This window comes from Chiloscyllium punctatum, chromosome 10 (assembly GCF_047496795.1).
Source record: "Chiloscyllium punctatum isolate Juve2018m chromosome 10, sChiPun1.3, whole genome shotgun sequence".
Classification (NCBI taxonomy): Eukaryota; Metazoa; Chordata; class Chondrichthyes; order Orectolobiformes; family Hemiscylliidae; genus Chiloscyllium; species Chiloscyllium punctatum.
This window is the reverse complement of record NC_092748.1, coordinates 14,354,045-14,375,701: the sequence shown is the minus strand read 5'-3', so window position 1 is coordinate 14,375,701 and position 21,657 is coordinate 14,354,045. Positions and strand designations below refer to the sequence as shown.

Below are 21,657 nucleotides of genomic sequence, written 5' to 3'. Positions count from 1 at the left end.
GAATGACTTCTGTTGATGTACTATGTGGAATAAGATAATTATAGTATTAAATTAATTCAGTTTTAACAAAGCCAAGAAAAATAGTTCTAATCTAAAGATATCTGAACCACTTATGCAAATATGAAATTGTTAAACAGCTGTCACTTTTTCTTGCACAATGTAAGGATAATTTATAAGCATCTGAACAGAGTTTCCCACATACTAACTGACTTCCTCACTGATATGTGCCAGGGATCTCCCTCCATTTAAATTGTCAAAGGAATTGAGAAACTTAAATTGTTCCTAAAGGGACAGACTAATAGTGAAATTTAAAAACAAACACAGTTCGTTAATATTAATTAACTCTTCAAGCACAGGGTTTCCTTTGAGCATGCTTTTCGTTTAAACACATTAAAGTATGGTGTTCACCTAAATTACCAGAACATAATGGTGTTTCAAAATTTTGGGTTGAAATATAAACTTCAAAGTAAATGTAATATTTAATAATGTTTAATCTTTTGTGCAAGGGTAAACATTTGCAGTCAGAAGTCATGTATACCACCTGATTCAGTTGTATTATTAATGTGTGCATTGCACCTTATTTGATATCTTTATTGGTTTTTTAATGAACACTTTATCTTTTCTGAATTCCCACTTTTAACATGGGTGCACTTGTATCTGAGTACTGCACATTTATGGTACATTGTGTGAGCATCAATGTTGTCTATTCCTTTCCAATAGTCTATCAAAGTAGAAGCTTTATAATGAAAAAAAACAGTAGCTACTTTATCCATCCCTTTGTGTACATTCCTGACATTACTTAAAGTTGTTTGCTTCTAGAGGCTGTGCAGATAGTAATATTACACTTATGAATGTGCTCATAACTCTGTAAACTACTCAAAACAGAATCTGTGGAAAACTGGCTTTTGCCTGGATTGCGAGACTAGAACTTACAAACATAGGCTCGAAATTTATCTCAAAACAGCGGAACAGAATCAGATTGGCCATCAATTATTTGCAGTGCCTGATTAATTTCTGTGGCTGCATTATAATTGCACACCAAGGCCAAGAAACTGATGATCAAATACCACCCACCCCCTGGCAGTTCAGTGCTTAGAGTACAGCGTTGTTGGAGATTTTCTGATTTCAGGTGAGATGTTAAACCAGATACTGTACCTGTTTCCTCTCAAGATGTTAAAGATCCCATTGGTTTACTTGAAGTGCCAGGACTTCTCCCTGGTGTCTTAACCAATACATATTCCTTGCCAAAAATCAGGTTATTTGGTTGTTATTGCATTGATTTTTGGGGGGTGGGGGAGGGGGTGACCTTCCTGTTAGCAAATTGGTTGTCACATTTCCCAAATGCCAAGGCTGACTGCACTTAAACTGTTTTCACATTAGATCCGTCAGCTTGTTAAGAGCAAAGTTAAAAATCTCTCAACACCAGCTTATAGTCCAACAGGTTTATTTGGAAGTGTTTCATGTTAAAAGCAAGTCTGTTCATATTTTGATACATCAATGGTAGCTGTTCACTTTCAAATATCAACTGCATTTGATTTGTTGCATTAAGTTCCCATCTCATCAGTTTGAATGGGATATGTGGAATAAAGAGATTCCAGACAAAATCTTTCACTTTTCCCCTCTCTTCAACAAAGGATCATTCAACTTTCTTAAAATCTTGAAATTAAAACTCCAGAATTGTGTCTACCTCCTTTGAAAGCTGACATTTTATCGACCATAATTATAGAAGGCATTGGCAGGATATCTTGCAATGCACAGCTATACTTTAGCAAGTTAGTTGTGCACAAATACACACAGCTTTACATGTGTAATCATCCTTATCTCAAAAAAAAGTTGAGCTCATTGGTCCTGTCAAGCATTTGAATAAATAAGCAAGTAAACTCTGATTGCAAGATTGATAGTGAAGTAGTGACTTACTTAATCAAAAGATTGCAACATTCCTTGCAATGTTTGCAAAACCTTGTCAAAAACTCATCATTGAACTTATTCCATTATTTTTGGTCTGTATTTTCAACTGAAGAAATTAGTTTATCTCTTTGGAGCAAGATGTTTGGTGCCTAATTGGAATTTTATTTTGCTATTCTGAGCAAGAATGTCACAGCCAACTTCCTTGCTGCTGCAGCTGATTTTTATCATAATCAGTAAATGTGAATCCCAAATCCAGGTAGAAAAATTGAGTCCAATTTTGGTTTTGTCTAGCTCTGTTTCTTTCTGTATATGGAGATTGTAAAAGACTTTTATTGAGCAAACCTAATGTTAACAGAACCTATTTGGAGATGAACCATATATTAAAGGATGTATGCACTTAGGCCATAAAAAGTTAAAAGTTGAGAAGTGCTGGAAGCTATGTGAAAATCTATTGGAGTCCAAGGTAATAGTCCAATCCAAAAGTGTAGACTGAAGAGCCAGAGCTGCTAAATGAGTTGCTTTGATATGTAAAAGATCTGACAGCAGAAGATCTGCATGTGTTAATTATCTTGACATCAGAAAGGTTGTGGTTCCAGCTGGTCTCTCTCAGGGGATGGTGGTGGTATTGCAATTAGCTCTGCCTCCTACCATAGGATCTTACTAAATGTGTTCATGATGTTGCAGTGTTGCTTGGTATGTTGAAGTCCGTACTGGAAGACTCACCAAAACTCTGTACATGCTACAGATCAACCCAAGTGAAATGCACAACTGAATTGTCATTGAACAGCCATGTTTGCACTTTTTAAAACAAATTTGAATGTTATATTCTAAACTTGTGCACTTTATAGACTAGTGACAAAGCCAAAGAATCTTCAACGTACTGTGCATAGATCTGCTTATAGCCAGTGTGAAGCCTTTTTCAGCGTATAATCTGTGATCTGTTGGAGAAGTAATTCTGCCTGAGATTGTAGCATGGTGTAGCTTTTTAAACTTGGTACTTGACTTTCACCAGCAACTTCCTTCCTGTTACACTCATCTCAAATTAATATTCTGTTGCTCTCGCTCTATTTCCCTAACCTACTCTCTAGATCTTGAGTTTCTTATTAGATTTCTCTTTTAATTGCAGTGGAAATGTGTTCTACTTTGTTTACCCTGCCTTTTGAATATACCATTTCACAAAGAACAATTTAAATTTAAGGAGCAGATTGCAGCATTGAATTTTTCCTATGAGTTTTGACTTAAATGTTATTTCGCTTGAGGTTTTGTTGCCTTGATACTGAATCAGGAAAATTTGAGTCAATCTAGCCCTGCTCAGAATTGGTAGGTGTCTGTGTCCACATCTGTTTCTGGGATAGAAAAGGGAGGTTGGGGAGTGATGTTGGTACGACAGCTCATTCTGGAAAATACCCAGTGAAAGGAGATGGCTCCGTAATGAACCCCTTCATTTTTTTATTGCAGTGAGATATTTGTTATGGAAGCTGCAAATATTCAGGATGGTCACTTGAAACTCGAATGAAAAAGTCATTAAAACCTGAGAGTTCATCACCTTACACAAAGAGAAACAGAAATAGGGTGAAATTAAAAACTGAAGTATACTTGAGACAGAAGAACTCTGATATCAATCTTGTGCATGTATGTTATATACATTCATCAGCCATTTACTTTATAGTTTGCAGTCCTAAAGAAAATTCATTAGATATGGCATATTTATGTGACTGTCACGAGTCCAGTTAAAATACATTAGTGCATCTACTGAATATAAATTCTATTACAATGGTGCAATGCAGGTATTCAATCTTTTGTGAGAAAAGACTCCCACTTAACATCTGAACCTTTCACTGTGAACAACTCTGTAACTACCAGCTCTATGCCAGCAACATGGTTGGCACAGTTCTTTGCTTTACACTCCCACCCTGCCACTGTCATGTCCCAAGAAACAAATCTGTTCAATATATTGAAGTTATTTAAATTAGTTTCCCTGCTTCTTTCTTCATAACCCAGAAATATTTTTCAAGTATACAATAATTTTTTTTTAAGTTTTGTAAATTACTATTAAACTTGTTTCCAGGAAGTATTCCAAATTGTGCAACAACCCAGTACCTAAAAAGAAATCTCATTTCCCCTTATTTTACCAGTTGTGTTAAATAAATGTCTGGTTATTGATTCTCCTGTCAAAAGTAACGATTTCTCCTTGGCTCATGCTGACCAGATTAATCTAGTCCCAAGTTGCCAGCACTTGGCCCATATCCCTTTAACCTTTCTATTCATATACCCATCCAGATGCCTTTAAATGTCGTAATTGTACCAGCCTCCTCCATTTCCACTGGCTGCTCAAAACATACATGTGCCACCCTTTACATGAAAATGTTGCCCCTTCAGTCACTTTTAAATCTCCCCCTCTCACCCTAAACCTATAGCCTCTAGTTCTGGACTTGTCCAACCCAGGGATAAGACCTTTTCTATTTACCCTATCCATGCTTCTCATGACTTTATAAGCCTCGATAAGGTCACCCCTCAGGCTTCGACGCTCCAGGGAAAACGGCCCCAGCCTATTCAGTCTCTCCCTATAGCACAAACTCTTCAACCCTGGCAACATCCTTGTAAATCTTTTCTGAACTGTTTAAAGTTTCACACATCCTTCTTATATTCAGTTCTCCTTCCCACCCATCATTTGAACGCACCTATTTAATAAGTGTGTAAGTTAGCTCGCTGAGCTTGAAGGTTTGTTTTCAGACGTTTCATCACCATACTAAGTAATGTCATCAGTGAGTGTCTCCAGTGAAGCACTAGTGGTGTATCTCATCTCTCTATTTATAGGTCTTGGTTTCTTAAGGTGGGTTATGTTATTTCCGTTTTTTTCAAAGCAAGGTAGATAGGATGAAAGTCGATGGGTTTATTGATGGTGTTTTGGTTAGAATGCCATGCCTCTAAGAATTCTCATGTGTGTCTTTGTTTTGCCTGTCCTAGAATGTATGTTGTCCCAGTCAAAGTGGTGTCCTTCTTTGTATAGAAACTAATGTAAGACCGCCAAAAGACACAGCCCACTATCACTAGTTTCCATACATACAGAACAAGAAAGACACCACTTTGTGTTGTCCCAGTCACACATTCTAGGACAGGTGAAACAAAGACACGCAGGAGAATTGTTAGAGGTATGGCATTCCATCACTAAACACGTCAATCTAGATCCTACCTACCTTCCCTTTTTAAAAAATACAGAAATGACATCACCCACCTTAAGAAACCAAGAACTATAAAGAGAGAGTTGGGACATACCATCAGCACTTTACTGGAGACTCTCACTGAAGATGTTTCCTGGTATGGTGACAAAATGTCTGAAAACAAACCTCCAAGCTCAGAGAGCTAACTTAGATACTTATCATCAACCTGAGCTACAAATCTTCTCAAAAATCATTAACACCTATTTAATCTCACCATTGCCTTTTCTGTCCTAAGAAAAACTACTGGAATGTAACTTCAGAAACAGAAAGCAGCACATTTTGTCAAATAACTTGCCAAAAAACCTGATGAGAAGTGGGCACCTGCTTTTCCAATGTTGTACTGCCAACTGTAGTGTGTGTTTCTCAGGCCCTTATTCTGTATTTTCTGGTACTGCAGGTAAAGGAAACAATGGATTCCAGTGCAGATGCTCAACATGGTGACACTCCAATTTCAGAAACTGAAACCCACCAGCTAGCAGTTCCGACACAAGCACAGCTTGCAACTATTGCGCAGGTATTTCTCAATGTCCGTAACAAATGACACAAATTGAGACCACAGATAACGCCATTATTCCTAGTTTCAGTTTATTAGTTTTTGAGATTTCCCAAACATGCCTTAGAATGATGAACTAACTGGTACATTGCATATGGAACTCTGCTTTCCCTTAATGAGTTTCAAAGTCCTCTCTGAGAAAGTTTGTTAATCACTGCCAGAGTGATAGTGCCACTTTTTGTCACATTTTCAGTATTTGCGTCTATGGAGAGGAAAATCAAAATAAGTTCCTGTGTCTTGCAGATCCAGTAACAGGCTCAGTAATAGAATTGCCATTGTTCAGTCAGAATGCTATGCATTCAGATACGAAGTGTTGTGGTGTCAGAAGTTGGTTATTTGGATGAGATGTTAAACTAAGATGAACATCCTTCTCGGGTGTGAATTGTTTGAAAAGTTTGGATGGTTTTTCCTACTGTCCCGGTCAATATTAATTTCTCAATAAATATCACTAAAAGACATGATGTGGTTGTTGTCTTGTTGCTGTTTATAGGTACAAATTGCCTGCATTTTTATGCATTAGTGACTGCACTTTATTAGACCATAAGACATAGGAGTGGAAGTAAGGCCATTTGGCCCATCGAGTCCACTCCGCCATTCAGTCATGGCTGATGGGCACTTCAACTCCACTTACCTGCATTCTCCCCGTAGCCCTTAATTCCCCGAGACACCAAGAATCTATCAATCTCTGCCTTGAAGACATTTAGCGTCCCGGCCTCCACTGCGCTCTGCGGCAATGAATTCCACAGGCCCACCACTCTCTGGCTGAAGAAATGTTTCCGCATTTCTGTTCTGAATTTATCCCCTCTAATTCTAAGACTGTGTCCACGGGTCCTAGTTTCCTTACCGAACGGAAACAATCTCCTAGCATCCACCCTTTCCAAGCCATGTATTATCTTGTACGTCTCTATTAAGTCTCCCCTTAATCTTCTAAACTCCAATGAATACTTTGATAAGGTTCCACATGGCAGGCTGTTGGAAAAAATACAGAGGCATGGGATTGTGGGTGATTTAGCAGTTTCAATTACATAACTGCTTTCTGAAAGAAGGCAGTAAGTGGTGGTTGATGGAAAATATTCAGCCTGGAGTCTGGTTACTAGTGGTGTGCCACAAGGATCTGTTTTGGGATCACTGCTGTTTGTCATTTTTATAAATAACTTGGACACAGGCATAGGTGGATGGGTTAGTTAGTAAGTTTGTAGATGACACTAAAGTCGGTGGAGTAGTGGACAGTGTGGAAGAATGTTGCAGGTTGCAGTGGGACTTGGATAAACTGCAGGATTGGGTTGAGGTGGCAAATGGAGTTCAATGCAGATAAATGTGAGGTGATGCACTTTGGGAAGAATAACAGGAAGGCAGAGTACTGGGTCAATGGAAAGATTCTTGGTAGAGTGGATGCGCAGAGGGATCTTGGAGTCCATGTGCATAGATCCCTGAAAGTTGCCACCCAGGCTGATAGTTAAGAAGCCATATGTTGTGTTAAGTTTCATTGGTACAGGGATTGAGTTCTGGAGCCGCAATATTATGCTGCAACTATACAAAACGCTGGTGAGGCCGCACGTGGAATATTGTGTACAGTTCTGGTCCCCATTACAGAAGAATGTGGAAGCATTGGAAAAGGTGCAGAGGAGATTTACCAGATGTTGCCTGATCTGGAGGGAAGGTCTTATGAGGAAAGGCTAAGAGACTTGGGTCTGTTCTCATTGGAGCGAAGAAGGCTAAAAGGGGATTTCATAGAGACATACAAGATGATCAGAGGATTAGATAGGTTGGACAGTGAAAATCTTTATCCTAGGACATGATGTCAGTTTGTATGAGGGGGCATAACTACAAATTGAGGGGTGATAGATTTAAGACAGATGTCAGAGACAGGTTCTTTACTCAGAAGGTGGTACGGGTGTGGAATGCCCTGCCTTCCAGTGTAGTTAACTCAGCTACATTAGGGAGATTTAAACAATCCTTAAATAAGCACATGGATGATGATTGGATAGTGTAGGGGGATGAGCTTAGATTAATTCACAGGTCGGTGCAACATCGAGGGCAGAAGGGCCTGTTCTGCACTGTATTGTTCTATGTTCTATGTTCTAATACAATCCCAGGATCCTCAGCCGTTCCTCATATGTTAGACCTACCATCCCAGGGATCATCCGTGTGAATCTCCGCTGGACACGTTCCAGTGCCAGTATGTCCTTCCTGAGGTGTGGGGACCAAAACTGGACACAGTACTCCAAATGGGGCCTAACCAGAGCTTTATAAAGTCTCAGTAGCACAACGGTGCTTTTATATTCCAACCCTCTTGAGATAAGTGACAACATTGCATTCGCTTTCTTAATCACAGAATCAACCTGCATGTTGACCTTTAGAGAATCCTCGACTAGAACTCCCAGATCCCTTTGTACTTTGGCTTTACGAATTTTCTCACCATTTGGAAAGTAGTCTGTGCTTTTATTCTTTTTGCCAAAGTGCAAGACCTCGCATTTGTTCGCGTTGAATTCTATCAGCCATTTCCTGGACCACTCTCCCAAACTGTCTAGATCCTTCTGCAGCCTCCCCACTTCCTCAATACTACCTGCCTGTCCACCTAACTTCGTATCATCTGCAAACTTTGCTCGAATTTCCCCAGTCCCTTCATCCAGATCATTAATATATAATGCGAACAGCTGTGGCCCCAACACTGAACCCTGTGGGACACCGCTCGTCACCGGCTGCCATTCTGAAAAAGAACCTTTTATCCCAACTCTCTGCCTTCTGTCAGACAGCCAATCCTCAATCCATCCCAGTAGCTCACCTCGAACACCATGGGCCTTCACCTTGCTCAGCAGCCTCCCGTGTGGCACCTTATCAAAGGCCTTTTGGAAGTCTAGATAGACAACGTCCACTGGGTTTCCCTGGTCTAACCTACTTGTCACCTCTTCGAAGAATACCAACAGGTTTGTCAGGCATGACCTCCCTTTACTAAATCCATGTTGACTTGTTCTAATCAGACTCTGCTCTTCTAAGAATTTAGAAACCTCATCCTTAATGATGGATTCTAGAATTTTACCAACAACTGAGGTTAGGCTAATTGGCCTATAATTTTCCATCTTTTGTCTTGATCCTTTCTTGACAATGGAGTTACAACAGCGTTCTTTCAATCATCCGGGACTTTCCCTGACTCCAGTGACTCTTGAAAGATCTCAACCAATGCCTCCGCTATTTCCTCAGCTACCTCTCTTAGAACTCTAGGATGTATCCCATCGGGGCCAGGAGATTTATCAATTTTAAGACTTTTTAGCTTTTCTAGCACTTTCTCTTTTGTAATGGCAACCATACTCAACTCAGCCCCCTGACTCCCTTTAATTGTTGGGATATTACTCATGTCTTCCACTGTGAAAACTGACGCAAAGTACTTGTTAAGTTCTCCTGCTATTTCCTTATCTCCCATCACTAGGCTTCCAGCATCAGTTTGAAGTGGCCCAATGTCTATTTTTGCCTCTCGTTTGTTTCTTATGTATTGAAAGAAACTTTTACCATCATTTCTAATATTACTGGCTAGCCTACCTTCATATTTGATCGTCTCCTTATTACTCTCTTTGTTATCCTCTGTCTGTTTTCGTAGCCTTCCCAATCTTCTGATTTCCCATTACTCTTGGCCACTTTATAGGATCTCTCTTTTTCTTTAATACATTTCCTGGCTTCCTTTGTCAGCCATGGCTGTCTAATCCCTCCCTGGATAATCTTTCTTTTCTTGGGGATGAACATCTGTACAGTGTCCTCAATTATACCTACAAACTCATGCCATTTTTGCTCTACTGTCTTCCCTGCAAGCCTCTCCTTCCAGTCTATTTTTGTCAGTTCCTCTCTCATGTCCTCATAATTACCTTTATTTAACTGTAACACCATTGCATCCGATTTTGCCTTCTCTCTTTCAAACTCCAGACTGAACTCTACCATATTATGATCGCTGCTTCCTAAGGGTTCCCTTACTTTAAGATCTTTTATAAAGTCTGGTTCATTGCAAAGCACTAGGTCCAGAATAGCCTGTTCCCTTGTGGGCTCCATGACAAGCTGTTCCAAAAAGCAATTATTGGCAATTAACCACTTTTATTTCTGGTCCATGAGCTTGTTTTGAGCAAGCATAAGACATTTTTGCAATGTAGTTTATGGAAAAGGCTATATTTGTGTCCAGCTGAATGATTGACCCAACATGTCCAGAGAGTATGTTATTTGAAGCACCATAATTTACTGATATCCAATGTACATCTTACCAGTAAAGAACTTATTTTGTATCTGATCCCAATTCATTTGAAGACAGACCATTTGGGTCGAAGTTTGGAGTCTTTTGTATTCCAAGATGGTTCCTTTTAAGTGAAACACCCTAATGAAACTGATTCCATGTTCTTTCAAAAGCAATTTTTTATCAAGTCAATTTTCCATACAAAGAAAGAGGTTATTGATTTTTATTACCCTAGCCCCTCAATCAATTCAATCCTTCATGGCCAACGTCATCACTGCCATGTATTTCTCTGTCCATCAGAAGACAAATTATGCATACTTGTCATGATAGTTCAAAGCCAACCTGTTTATATTGCTCCATTTTCTACAATAACTTGATTGTGAAAAGTTAAAGGATCAACAATTTCCAGCACATTACAGAAGTACTTACTAGCTATAAAGTGCATTTTGCACATCCTGAGATTGTGAAAGCTATCTCATAAATTCAAATTTCGTTTTGAGTGAACAATAAGCATTACAAGTAAGAACATCATCTTCACTGTCAAATATCTCATTATCACTTACAATCTAGTCTCATTTGCCAGAGATGCTGTCCATGGAGCCATACAAAAGTGTAGGTCATTGACCTCGGACGATAAGGAAAAGATGTTTGAGATCAAAATTGTTATCACCAATCTGGACAGTCTCCATTCAATTCCTAATGCATGAAACAGGACAACCTGTCCATAATTCATCACTAACTGAAAGAAAAGAAGTGCTACTGCAAATTGGTCCTTTGTTAACCTTTTGGACAACCTTTACCTCCTCTCAATCTTTGGTGTTAATTACTCCATGATCCTCACTGTTGAATTGCAGTCTCAAGCACTGGTGCTTGAGACTTTCTGTCTCTTAAAGCAAAGATGTAATTTGTACATCTGGAGCTATGCAGTTTTTAGTGGTGGCATTGGTCCATTCTCTATTATTTTTTTCAAAATATAGTTACACTTTTGAATGCTTCATAGCCATCATGTGCCCTCATGAAAGTTTCAAGCTATATGTCATGGAGCAATGCTTCAAGATGGAGTATCATTCTATTGTATGGATAAGCCTAGCCATGAAAGGGCAAGATTTTGTCTGCTAGGACATGAGATACGTTATCATTCGTCATCCTCTTCCAATTGCACTCTTCCATTTCCCATGTCAATCAGATTGTACAAGCAAGAGTGGTACAATCATATCTCTAGCATCCCAGTCTGGTGTTAGTGACAGTACAATTGATGACAAACAATCGCTGCCCTCAGTCCAAGGTTCTACTCGATGGTGCCATTCGTATATCTTGGGTCAACATCATCCATGGACATAGGACCAACTTTCATGTGTATGCTGATGGCATCCAGCTCCTCCTTATTTATTCCTCATTCTCACTTCAAACTTGTTTATTTTCCTGCAAAAAAATTCTTTTCCCTTCAGTGTTCTTTTTTTTCTCTTCTCTGAATTAATTGACAGTTGCTTTTCCCTACATTACACCAGTGATTACTCTAAAGGCAGATCATTGGCTGTGAAAGCACTTCAGGATATCCTGAGGTTAAGAAGCTCAGGATATAAAATATTCTTCTTTAATAATTAGTCAAAATTGTGTAAAGAAGCTATACACCAACTCTTATTTGTTTTCGTTTTATTCTTCTACACTGATATTAAATTGTTTCTTTGTTTATAATACCTCATTAGTTCAAATCTAAAAGGCATTATTGATCCAAATGTTTACTGATTGTCCTCAAGATCTTGAATCTAAATTTGTGTCTCAGTGGTGTGAAGTCTTGCTGTACCAGACGACCTGTTGCTAGTCTCAGTAAATTCTGTGTTACCATATATATTCCCATTTTCATTATGCACTTCTTGTGTGTCTTTGGCCCCTCTTTTAAAACAGGAGCAAATAATTTTTTGAAATCAGATTGCCTTTTGTAAATGGAGATTTTATTTTTGAAATCCCCACTTCTCCCTCCTCAGAACAAACGCTACTCAAAAGAACTCATCTCTGCCTCCTTTTTTCCCTGTCTTTCTGACTCCTCTTTTTTTTTCCCCCTGTCCTTGAATGTGTTATCACCTTCTAGATTTGTGCCACTTAGTGCTAGAATCTCTTTTTGGATGAAGTTACTTCCTCCTTGGATGAGTTACTACGCTCACAAGTTTGGGCTAAATGCTTTTGGATGAAGTTACTTCTGGTTCAAAGTGGTCGAAATAAATGTTTTTGACTGTATTATATTATTGCCCCATGTTACTTCTGCAGTCTTTGACACAGATAACCAAACTGTCTGCCACCAATCTGGCTCAGTCATTGCCCTGTTTTGTATTGCTGCTCTAACTTGTTTCAATTCTAAGTTGTAGCCAGCTTGTGTATCTCAAAGGCATCTATTTCCCAACTCTCAGCATCACATCTGAGTTCCCCATCAAACATTCATGGTCCTGTCCTTTCCCATTTTTAATTGACAATTTCAACATCAAATCTTGGAATCCCTCCAGTATAGAAGCAGACCATTCTCCCAATCAAGTCCACACTGACCCTCTGAAGAGCAACCCACCCTACCCTAGCCCTGTAACCCTGCACTTCCCATGGATAACCCACCTAGCCTGAACATCCCTGGACAATATGGGTAGTTTAGCATGGCCAATCTACTTGACCTGCACATCTTTGGACTGTAGGGGGAAAGTGGAGCACTCTGAAGAAACTCTAGCAGAAATGAGAATGTGCAAACTTCACACACACAGTTGCCTGAGGGTGGAATTGAACCTGGCTCCCTGGCGCTGTGAGGCAGCAGTGCTCACCATTGTGCCACCCCATATGCAGCCCATACTACAGCACTGTTTTTATTGACCCTTCTTTTGTCTGAGCTGTCAGATACCTGTCTAACACCCAGTCTTGGAAGATAGACAAATTCCTCCAGCCACACATTTAAAGGATTGAAGCCATGCTCATTGGCCCTGCCACAAGCAGTCTACCTTCACCACTGACTCCCTTTCCCTTCCTAGTTACTACCTTGCTCTGAGCCATGTTATGTGCATATTTGATGCCCTGAGACCATACGACGACATGGCTGATCCTGATAATCCTCAAGACCATTTTGCCTGTCTTTTTCCCCATTACCCTTGATTCCTTTACTGATTAAAAATCTTTCTATCTCCGTTTTGAAGATATTTAACAACCTGGCTTCTATAGTTCTCTGGATGTAAAGAGGTCTGTGTAATCACCACACTCTAAGAGAAAAAAATTCTTCCTCATTCCTGCTCTAAATGCACACCCTCTTATTGTGAAATTATGCTTCTAGTGCTCGACTATTGTGCAAGGAAAGCCAACCTTTCCTCATTTATCCCTTCAAATCCTCTAATGATCTTGTGTGTTTCAGTAACGTTGTCTCATCTAAATTTCAGTGCACACAATTCCAAACCAATCTACCTCTTCTTATAAGAAGATCCCTCCATACATGAGAATAGCCTAGCATACTTTCTCTGAGTAGCATACTGCCCTGAATCCCATTATAATTTTCCTTTTGGTAAGGTGTCCAATACAGTTGTTCACAGTATTCCAATTGTGGTCTCACTAGTGTCCTGAATAGTTTTAGCTAGACCTCCCTATTTTCTCAAACTGTTCCCCTTGAAATAAAGGCCAGCATTTCATTTGCCTTTCCAATTACCTGCTGAAGTTGTATGTTGGAATTTTATGATTTATGTATGAGGCTTCTCAGATGCCTCTGCTGTATACTTTCTCCAGTCTTTCTCCATTTATATAATATTCAGCTCCTGTTATTCCTGCCAAAGTGCATAACTTCATATTCACTATATATTTCATCTGCCAAGTTTTTGTCCACTTGATTATCCACACTACTCGTTTTCCTACCTGTTTTTGTCACCTGCAAAGTTGACTACAGTATACAAGTCATTATATATGCACCCAGCACCAGTCCCTTTGGCACTCTAATTTACAACTTGCCATCCTGAAAATGCTCCCAACTTTATTTTGTACTAGTTTGCCAAACCTCTATCCATTCTTATTATACTGCCTCCAGTGCAATGGGCTTTGTTAATATTGAGTAGCCAAATGTGTGGTATCCTACCAAATACCTTCTGTATTCTTTCCACTGCTACCCTTTTGTCTACCCTGTTTGTTACCACCTCAAAGAATTCCAATACATTGGGAATTTTGGATGCATGATTTCTGTTTCATGAAGCCACGCTGACTCTGCTTTATAATTGTCATACTGCATGGAAACAGACTCTTTGGTCCAACATATCTATGCCAATCAGACTTTGCCAACTGACCTAGTCCCACTTGCCAGAATTTGGTCCGTTATCCCTCTAAACTATTCCTATTAACATATCCATCCAGATATCTTTTTAAATGTTGTAATTGTACCCTCCTCCACCACTTCCTTTGGCAGCTCGCTCCATACACACACCACTCTGTATAAAAATGTTATCCTTCCAGTCCTTTTAAAATCTATCTTCTCTCATCTTAAGCCTCTATCCTTTAGTGTTGGACATGACTATTTATTTCCCAACTTCCCTAGCTTCAATGTCCTCTACAGTTAATACTAATGTAAAATTTTCATTTAGTATCTCATTTATCTCCTGTGGTTCCACACACACACAGCCATATTGACCTTTATGGGGCCCTATTCTCCCCCTAGTTACACTTTTGCCCAAAATATGTTATAGAATCCCTTTTGGATTCTCTGTAACTCTATTTACCAAAGCTATCTCATGTCCCCTTTTTACCCTCCTGATTTTCCTCTGAATTGTATTCCTCCTGCCTTTATACTACTCTAGGAATTCATTTGATTGCAACTGTCTATACCTGTCATATGCCTCCTTTTTCTTAACCAGAGCCTCAATTTCACTAGTTATCCAGCATTCCCTACACCTACCAGCCTTGCCCTTCACACTAACAGAAACATACAGTCTCTGAACACTGATTATCTCAGTGTTAAAGACCTCTCCCTTCGCAAACGTCCCTTTATCTGCAAAGAATCTTCCCCCAATCAACTCTTGAAAGTTCCTGTCTAATACCATCAAAATTGGCCTTTCTCCAATTTAAACTTTAGATCAGGTCTATTCTTTTTCTATAACTGTTTTAAAACTATAGAATTATGATCACTTGCCTCAAAATACCCTCCCATTGACACCTTAGTCCTTGCCCTGTCTTATTTCCCAACAGAGAGACAAGTTTTACTCCTCCTCTGGTGGTTACATCAAAATATTCAATAAGAATGTTTGTGTTTTTTTAATAAGTAACACATTCCTCCCCATCCAAGCCCTTAACACTATGACAGTCCTGGTCCATGATTTGAAAGGTAAAATCCCCTACCATTAAAGTCATATTGTGCATTTCTAAATACACTGCTTTTACAAAGCATATGTCAAAGTATGCAAATAACATTTTCCAAACGTTGGATGTTAAACTAACTGGCCTGTATTTACTTGTTTTTGTCTCCTACCTTTTTTAAGTAAATGTGTTACAAGGGCAGTTTTTCAATCTTCTGTGACTTTCCCAAAATCTAAAGATTCTTGGAAGATTTCTGCCACAGCAACACACTGCCTCTGTGTAGCTACTTCCTTTAATATCCTAGGATGCATCTCATTAGCTCCAGTTTGATCCTGAGCTGTTATTTATCTACTCTATTCCCCTCTGTGCATTCCTAAGCTTATTTACCACCAAACCCATATTCGTGCCATTGTCCCATCCAAATTCAACTATTCAAGTGTATTCTTGGTCAGCCTCCCAATCTGTTTTCATTATTCATCTTGTCATAAACTCACCACAGCCTTTCTAATATTTATTTTTGAATAATAGCTTGAATTTGTACTGTGCATCATTGGATTGAAACAATTGACACTGAACCCAGGAAGGGCAAATTAATGGATTAATATAAATCAGTATAGCTCAGTGACCATAGGAGCACCTCCTAGAAGAGTGTTTATGTACATGACCTCAAAATTTCATTTAAATTAAATGAAATTTGTATTCAGCATGTTTCTTTTCCCACTTACAATATCTAATATTTGAATGGAACACTCTAAATTAAGTTATTATTTTTAATGTGGACTAATTGCAGTAATCAAGTTTTTGTATTTGATGTTCCTAGGTAACCATGCCTGGGATCCAATCAACAACAAGTCCAGCAGTAACTTTAGTGCAATTGCCGAATGGGCAGACTGTTCAAGTCCAAGGAGTTATCCAAGCAGCTCAGTCCTCAGTCATACAGTCCCCTCAAGTTCAGACTGTTCAGGTAAGTCCCACATAATGTTACAAAGTGGATGTTATCTTGCTCCAAATTTTAAATGCATGTATGAAGCATGACAAATTAGTTTGAAGTGTAGCTCATATTGTCTAAACATGAGGCTTTTGTTAAAACCTGTGGTCCACAGGTTTGTGAACAAACTTTATTTGTTTTTTCAGTGTTTGTTTTGCACTAATTGAATTTTTCTAGTTATGGTGCAATTCAAGATTTTCTTTGGTTTTTACCATAAGCAAGTTCAATAGATTTTGCCTTGTTCTGAATTTGTCCAATAAATTCCTTGACTATAAGCTCATCTGCATTCTCAAATTATTGTTTAACAGATACACTTTTTATTTTGGAGTGGCGTTCATTAATCAAAATTGTTCACGAGCATGGAATTTTGACATTCAAGTGTTTGATCTTTAATCTTGAATGCACTGTTCAAAATCTTGTTTTGCTCAAGCACTCCTCTTGAAATTTCTCAAGGGCAGATTGTTTATTTTGATGGGCTACTACTTCAATTTCACTAACTCCTTCATTAGTTGATGTTGTCACTCAATACCATTGCCTTCTCTGTTTGTGTTGATGTATGGAGAACTTGAACTCTCTCAGAAGTAGGTTGAGAGAATTATTCAAAATCCTCAATTATCAATTTCTCCAATAATCTTTAAGCCAAAACAGAAGGAAAGTACTACTGAGATGCGATAATCACCAATCCAAATCTTTTTGAAATAAAACTGTACAATGTTAAATTATGCAATTTACTTAGTGTTCAAGGTAAGTATCAAATGCATTTTCCTCCCATTAGTAGCCCCTGAACTCTAGCTTTAGTCTGGACACTCCACATTGATTTGCAAGGAATCTATTGCTGATCTTTTCCTGTTCCCATTAAGATGAGTAAGACTGCTTCTCCAATCACATGTTCTCTCTCATTTTTTGCTGCTGATAATTCACAATCGGCAGCAAGTTTGAGAGAGAACTGGTTTGTGAGTAAATAGAAATGGGCTTGTTCTCATGCCTACACAATAAAAAGGAAAGAAAAGAGTCTTCAAAGTATTTGCCCTAGTGACTGGATTTTCCCAAAGATATCAAGAGAAAAGTCTCCCTGCCTCAATCTATTTTGGGGCTACTTGAATGATTGGTCCTTGACCATTGTACGAAGACAAACAAAGGAAACAGTTCTAACTACTGTTCTAACAGGAGCATCGAAAACTCATAGAAGGCTAAGCTAGACGTCTGTGAAATTAGATAGCATACTGGAAATTATGATTTCCCACAATCATAACAAAGTAATTCATGATGCCTTTCAAATATATCAAACAGGGAGACGTTTCATTTTCAATGATGGCTTCACCATAAAATCTTTTGACGTTTTGTTGTGAAAAATAACTATCTCAGCCGATAAGCTGACTCCCAACAAAGGTTTTGTATGTTTTAAATTTATTGGTCAGTGTAATACTTTTAACAAGCTGCTGGTGGAGATTTGTATCGGCAGACTTCACTTCGAGACATTGGTACAGTGAATCAAGGTTATGTTCTGTGCTCGTAAGCAATCCTATCTCATAGAACAGAGGACTTAACTGTGCATGTGTTTTACAATAATTATAGTTTGCTTAATACTTCAGGATTTTTATAGTGACAGTGGAACTAGATAGTGAGCACAACTTAGATGCAGTTTACAATCCACTCGTGGACGGTACAGAAACTGACTCTTCTGTTCTGTTTATTTGGGCCATGTTGTTTATGCTCTGAGTCTTTCACCTTATTTCAACTAATCCTAAAAACATTCTTGTGTTGTTCACCCTCGCGTTTATCTAGCTTCCCCTTAAATGCAGCTATGCTCTGTTCCCCAACTACTACTTGGGTGAACACATCCTATGGTCCATTTGGAAGAACTCCATGGTCCAGATGTTCATTATTTTGCTCGCCTTGGTGTGCGTAATGACAGATTGATGAGTAAGCGTGGGTGGAGAGGAGGAGATGGTTAGCAGAGTAAGCTTGGATTACATAAACATTTGGAATTAATTACTGGCATAAACAAAGCAGAAGAAAAGAACTGGTAAAGCTAAAACAGTGTTGGTTGAACAGTAGGTGACTCACTTCCCTTGCAGCATGTATTCCCCAGTGTGATTTGTCTGCCTTATTTTAACTGTCTTGAAATTACTTTTCGACAATCTATAATCTGTTGAGATTCTTTAATTTTAATTACACTGGTTTGACATTGTTTTTTCCTTTCTATCCTGATGTAATACTCAACTTTCTTGATTCCTTTAGCTTCCATATTACAATGCATGTCTCATAAACCCAGTTAAATTATAATTTCTGACTAACTAGCTTTTATTAGCAGAGGTAGGGTAGAATCAAAACTCCAGATGAATTCATTGAGCGGAATGAAGAGAATTTCATAGAAGTCTATAACATTCTAAGAGGATTAGACTGGGTAAACACAGGAAGGATGTTTCCAATGCCATCAGGAGTCAGAGCCGGGATCACAATTTAAGATTGCCAGGTAGGTCATTTAGAGCTGAAATGGAGAGAAATATTTTACGGAGAGTGGTGAGCCTGGAGAAGTCTCTGCCACAGAAAGTAGTTGAGGCCAAAAAATTGAATGTGTTTCAGGAAGGAGTTTGATATAGTTCTTGGGGCTAAAGGGATCAAAGAGCATAGGGAGGAAATCTGCTATGATCATGTTGAATGGCAGTGCAACTTTAAAGGCAAAATTGAGACCACCTATTTTCTATATTTTTGTGGGGAAATTGTAGTTAGTATGCATTGGGAAAAGGGATCTTGAGGTTTAGTAGGGGAGCTCCATATCCGTAAGTCAGTCGAAAAATATTGAAAGGAACAAGATGGTGATTATGACAGGATGCCTTTGATGGAGTTCAGTATGAATTATGACTTGAGGTCAGAAAGGAATACATTTCAGAATTAAGCCTGGAGGCAAAGGCAGCGATGGTTCATAGAACAAAATCAGTAACCTTAATGGTGGGCCACATGTGCTTTGAAGCTTAGTTCAGTGTCATGCAGAACAATGAGGTTGCACACTATCTGCTATTGAATTGAAATGTAAGTATTAAAGAAAACAATTGTAGTGTGAATATATTATGACCCACTGTCTCATGTAAAAGATTTGTATCTCACAAATTCAGCACACAGGAGGTGAATATTGGCCCAATATGTCTCATTTGAGAAAGCTATCCTGCCTAATCCGATTTTCCAGCTATTTGTTCAAGGTTTTGTAGCTTATAGTATTGATGCATATGCTAGTGTTAAATGTAATAAGTATTTCTGTCTTAACCACCCACTCAGGGAGTTAGCTATACATAGGCAACAGTCTGAGTCAAATAGTTCTCAACTTGCCTCCTAAATCTTTTACCAATTCACTTTTTAAATCATTGGTTTCTGATAATTAATCTTTGTGCCATGGGAAACAGTTACTTCCTACCTATACGTTCAGAACCCCTCATAATTTTATACAGTTCAATAAATTTCCCCCCGTCTCATCTTTTCAAAAGAAAACTGTCCCAAACTATCCAATCACTTCTCGCAGCTAAATTTATCCATTCTTGACAGCAATGTAATCGATCTCCTCTGTATCCTCTCATGTGATCACTTCTTTCCTGTGATCAGACTATAAACTATAGACAAGATGTGACCTAACTAGTATCTAGTATAGTTGTAGCATATCCTTTCTGATAAACTGGTGGGAGTTGTCACATATTGGGCAGCACGATAGCATAGTGGTTAGCACTGTTGCCTCTCGGTGCCAGAGACCTGGGTTCAAGTCCCGCCTCAGGCAACTGACTGTGTGGAGTTTGCACATTCTCCCCGTGTCTGCGTGGGTTTCCTCCGGGTGCTCCAGTTTCCTCCCACAGTCCAAAAATGTGCAGGTTAGGTGAATTGGCCATACTAAATTGCCTGTAGTGTTAGATGAAGGGGTAAATGTTGGAGAATGGGTCTGGGTGGGTTGCGCTTCGGCGGGTCAATGTGGACTTGTTGGGCCAAAGGGCCTGTTTCCACACTGTAAGTAATCTAATCTAATATTGTGAACAAATTAGAATTGCACACTCTTATGTAAGATCCAAGGTATTAGTCTTTTACTGTTCTTGTGATTTCCAGCAGCTGATTTCATTCTCCTAACAACTGTGTGAGGCATCAAATAGTTTATCTTGATGCAACTAAAATTTCCGCTTTCCATCCAGAGTGGTGTTGGGTGGAGGATTCATTAATTTCAAACTTGTGGGTTGGCAGATGAATGTGAGAAAGGATTGAAAGAAAAATGCACCAGTGTAGTCCATGACAACATTCTCCCGAATTTTCTTACTAACTGCGTGGGCCTCTAGGGAACATTGACCACATCCATAGCAAATGTTGGCTGCTTGAGGAGCTTTGCGTGAGTTGATCAGCTTGAATCCTAGTTGTGGACACTGCAGCACATCAGTGAGGGATAAAAGTACTTTTCGTTTCGGGGGCAGTCAAATCTCATTTCATTTAATTGCATCAGTTTGATCCACAGTGAGAGACAGGGTGGTGTAACTGTGAACGAGGCACATAGAGGGATCTGAAGCTTTAGCTTTGGATGAGCCTCAGCCCATTTCCTCCTCGAAGTACCAGGTGCTTGCTCTCATTGTAGGTGAGCACAGACTGCATTTAGAATGAGTAAACCAATCACAACACTGTGGACAAAGAAAAGAGTAATGTACTTGTGATTGGAAATAGTATAGGAGAATAAATAGTTTCCTGCCCCAAAGATAAGATCCCAAGATTATTTCCTGTGGTGCCAAGGTTCAGGTGATCTTGTCTGGAACAGAACTTGAAGTGGGATGGAAAGGATCCAATTGTTGTCCATGTAGGTACAAAGAACTTGGGAAAGATTAGAAAACAAGCTCTGCTGAAGGCTTGAGAGCAGCTTGGGGCTAAATTTCACAAAAACAGCTACAAAGGCAGCAATCTCTGGAATATTACGTGAAGCATAGGCAAATTAGTGCAATGTTAGTAATATTAGAGAGATGAATGCATGGCTGCAAGATTGGTGTGGGAAAAATGGGTTGAAATTATCGGACACTGGCTAGAAGAGAGAGCTGTACTCTTGGGATGACCTTCATCAGTGTCATGGTGATTCATGTATCTAGGGTTTGTAAATAGGAATTTAAACTAATTCATTTATGGGTGGAGTTTTCAATTGGATAGAGTATTATTTTACAAAATCAAAATCAAAAGCTAATGAGAATAGAAGCATGGAGTAGTGAAGAAATGATTGATGATTATAGTGTGACATGAAGGAGTAGAAAATGTGTTCAGAAGAGTGTAGCAGAAATTAGAGCCAAAGTCTGTAATGTTTTTTAGGGAAGAAAACTGCCAATCGCACCTGTTTGGCCTGTGTGTGACTCCAGACCCATAGACATGTGATTGACTCTTAACTGATCTCTCTGCAATTAGGGATGTACAAGCCTCTTACTGAATGCATGCAACATTTGTATAAAAAAGTGCATGAATTGACAGCAAAAGTGGA

The 21,657-nt window shown here is 39.0% G+C and overlaps 1 protein-coding gene across 4 annotated transcripts in view; it reads left to right on the top strand.

Annotated features, from left to right (window-relative positions):
- Positions 1-21,657, top strand: part of creb1b (cAMP responsive element binding protein 1b) — an 88,166-nt gene that overhangs the window by 32,506 nt on the left and 34,003 nt on the right. For 3 of the 4 annotated variants that reach the window (XM_072578584.1, XM_072578582.1, XM_072578583.1), the window contains 2 exons: positions 5,527-5,643; positions 16,011-16,154. In XM_072578584.1, coding sequence (XP_072434685.1) covers positions 5,539-5,643; positions 16,011-16,154 — 249 coding nt within the window. In that variant the 5' untranslated portion in view covers positions 5,527-5,538. The remainder of the gene's footprint in view (positions 1-5,526; positions 5,644-16,010; positions 16,155-21,657) is intronic. The other variant, XM_072578585.1, reaches the window with a different exon arrangement.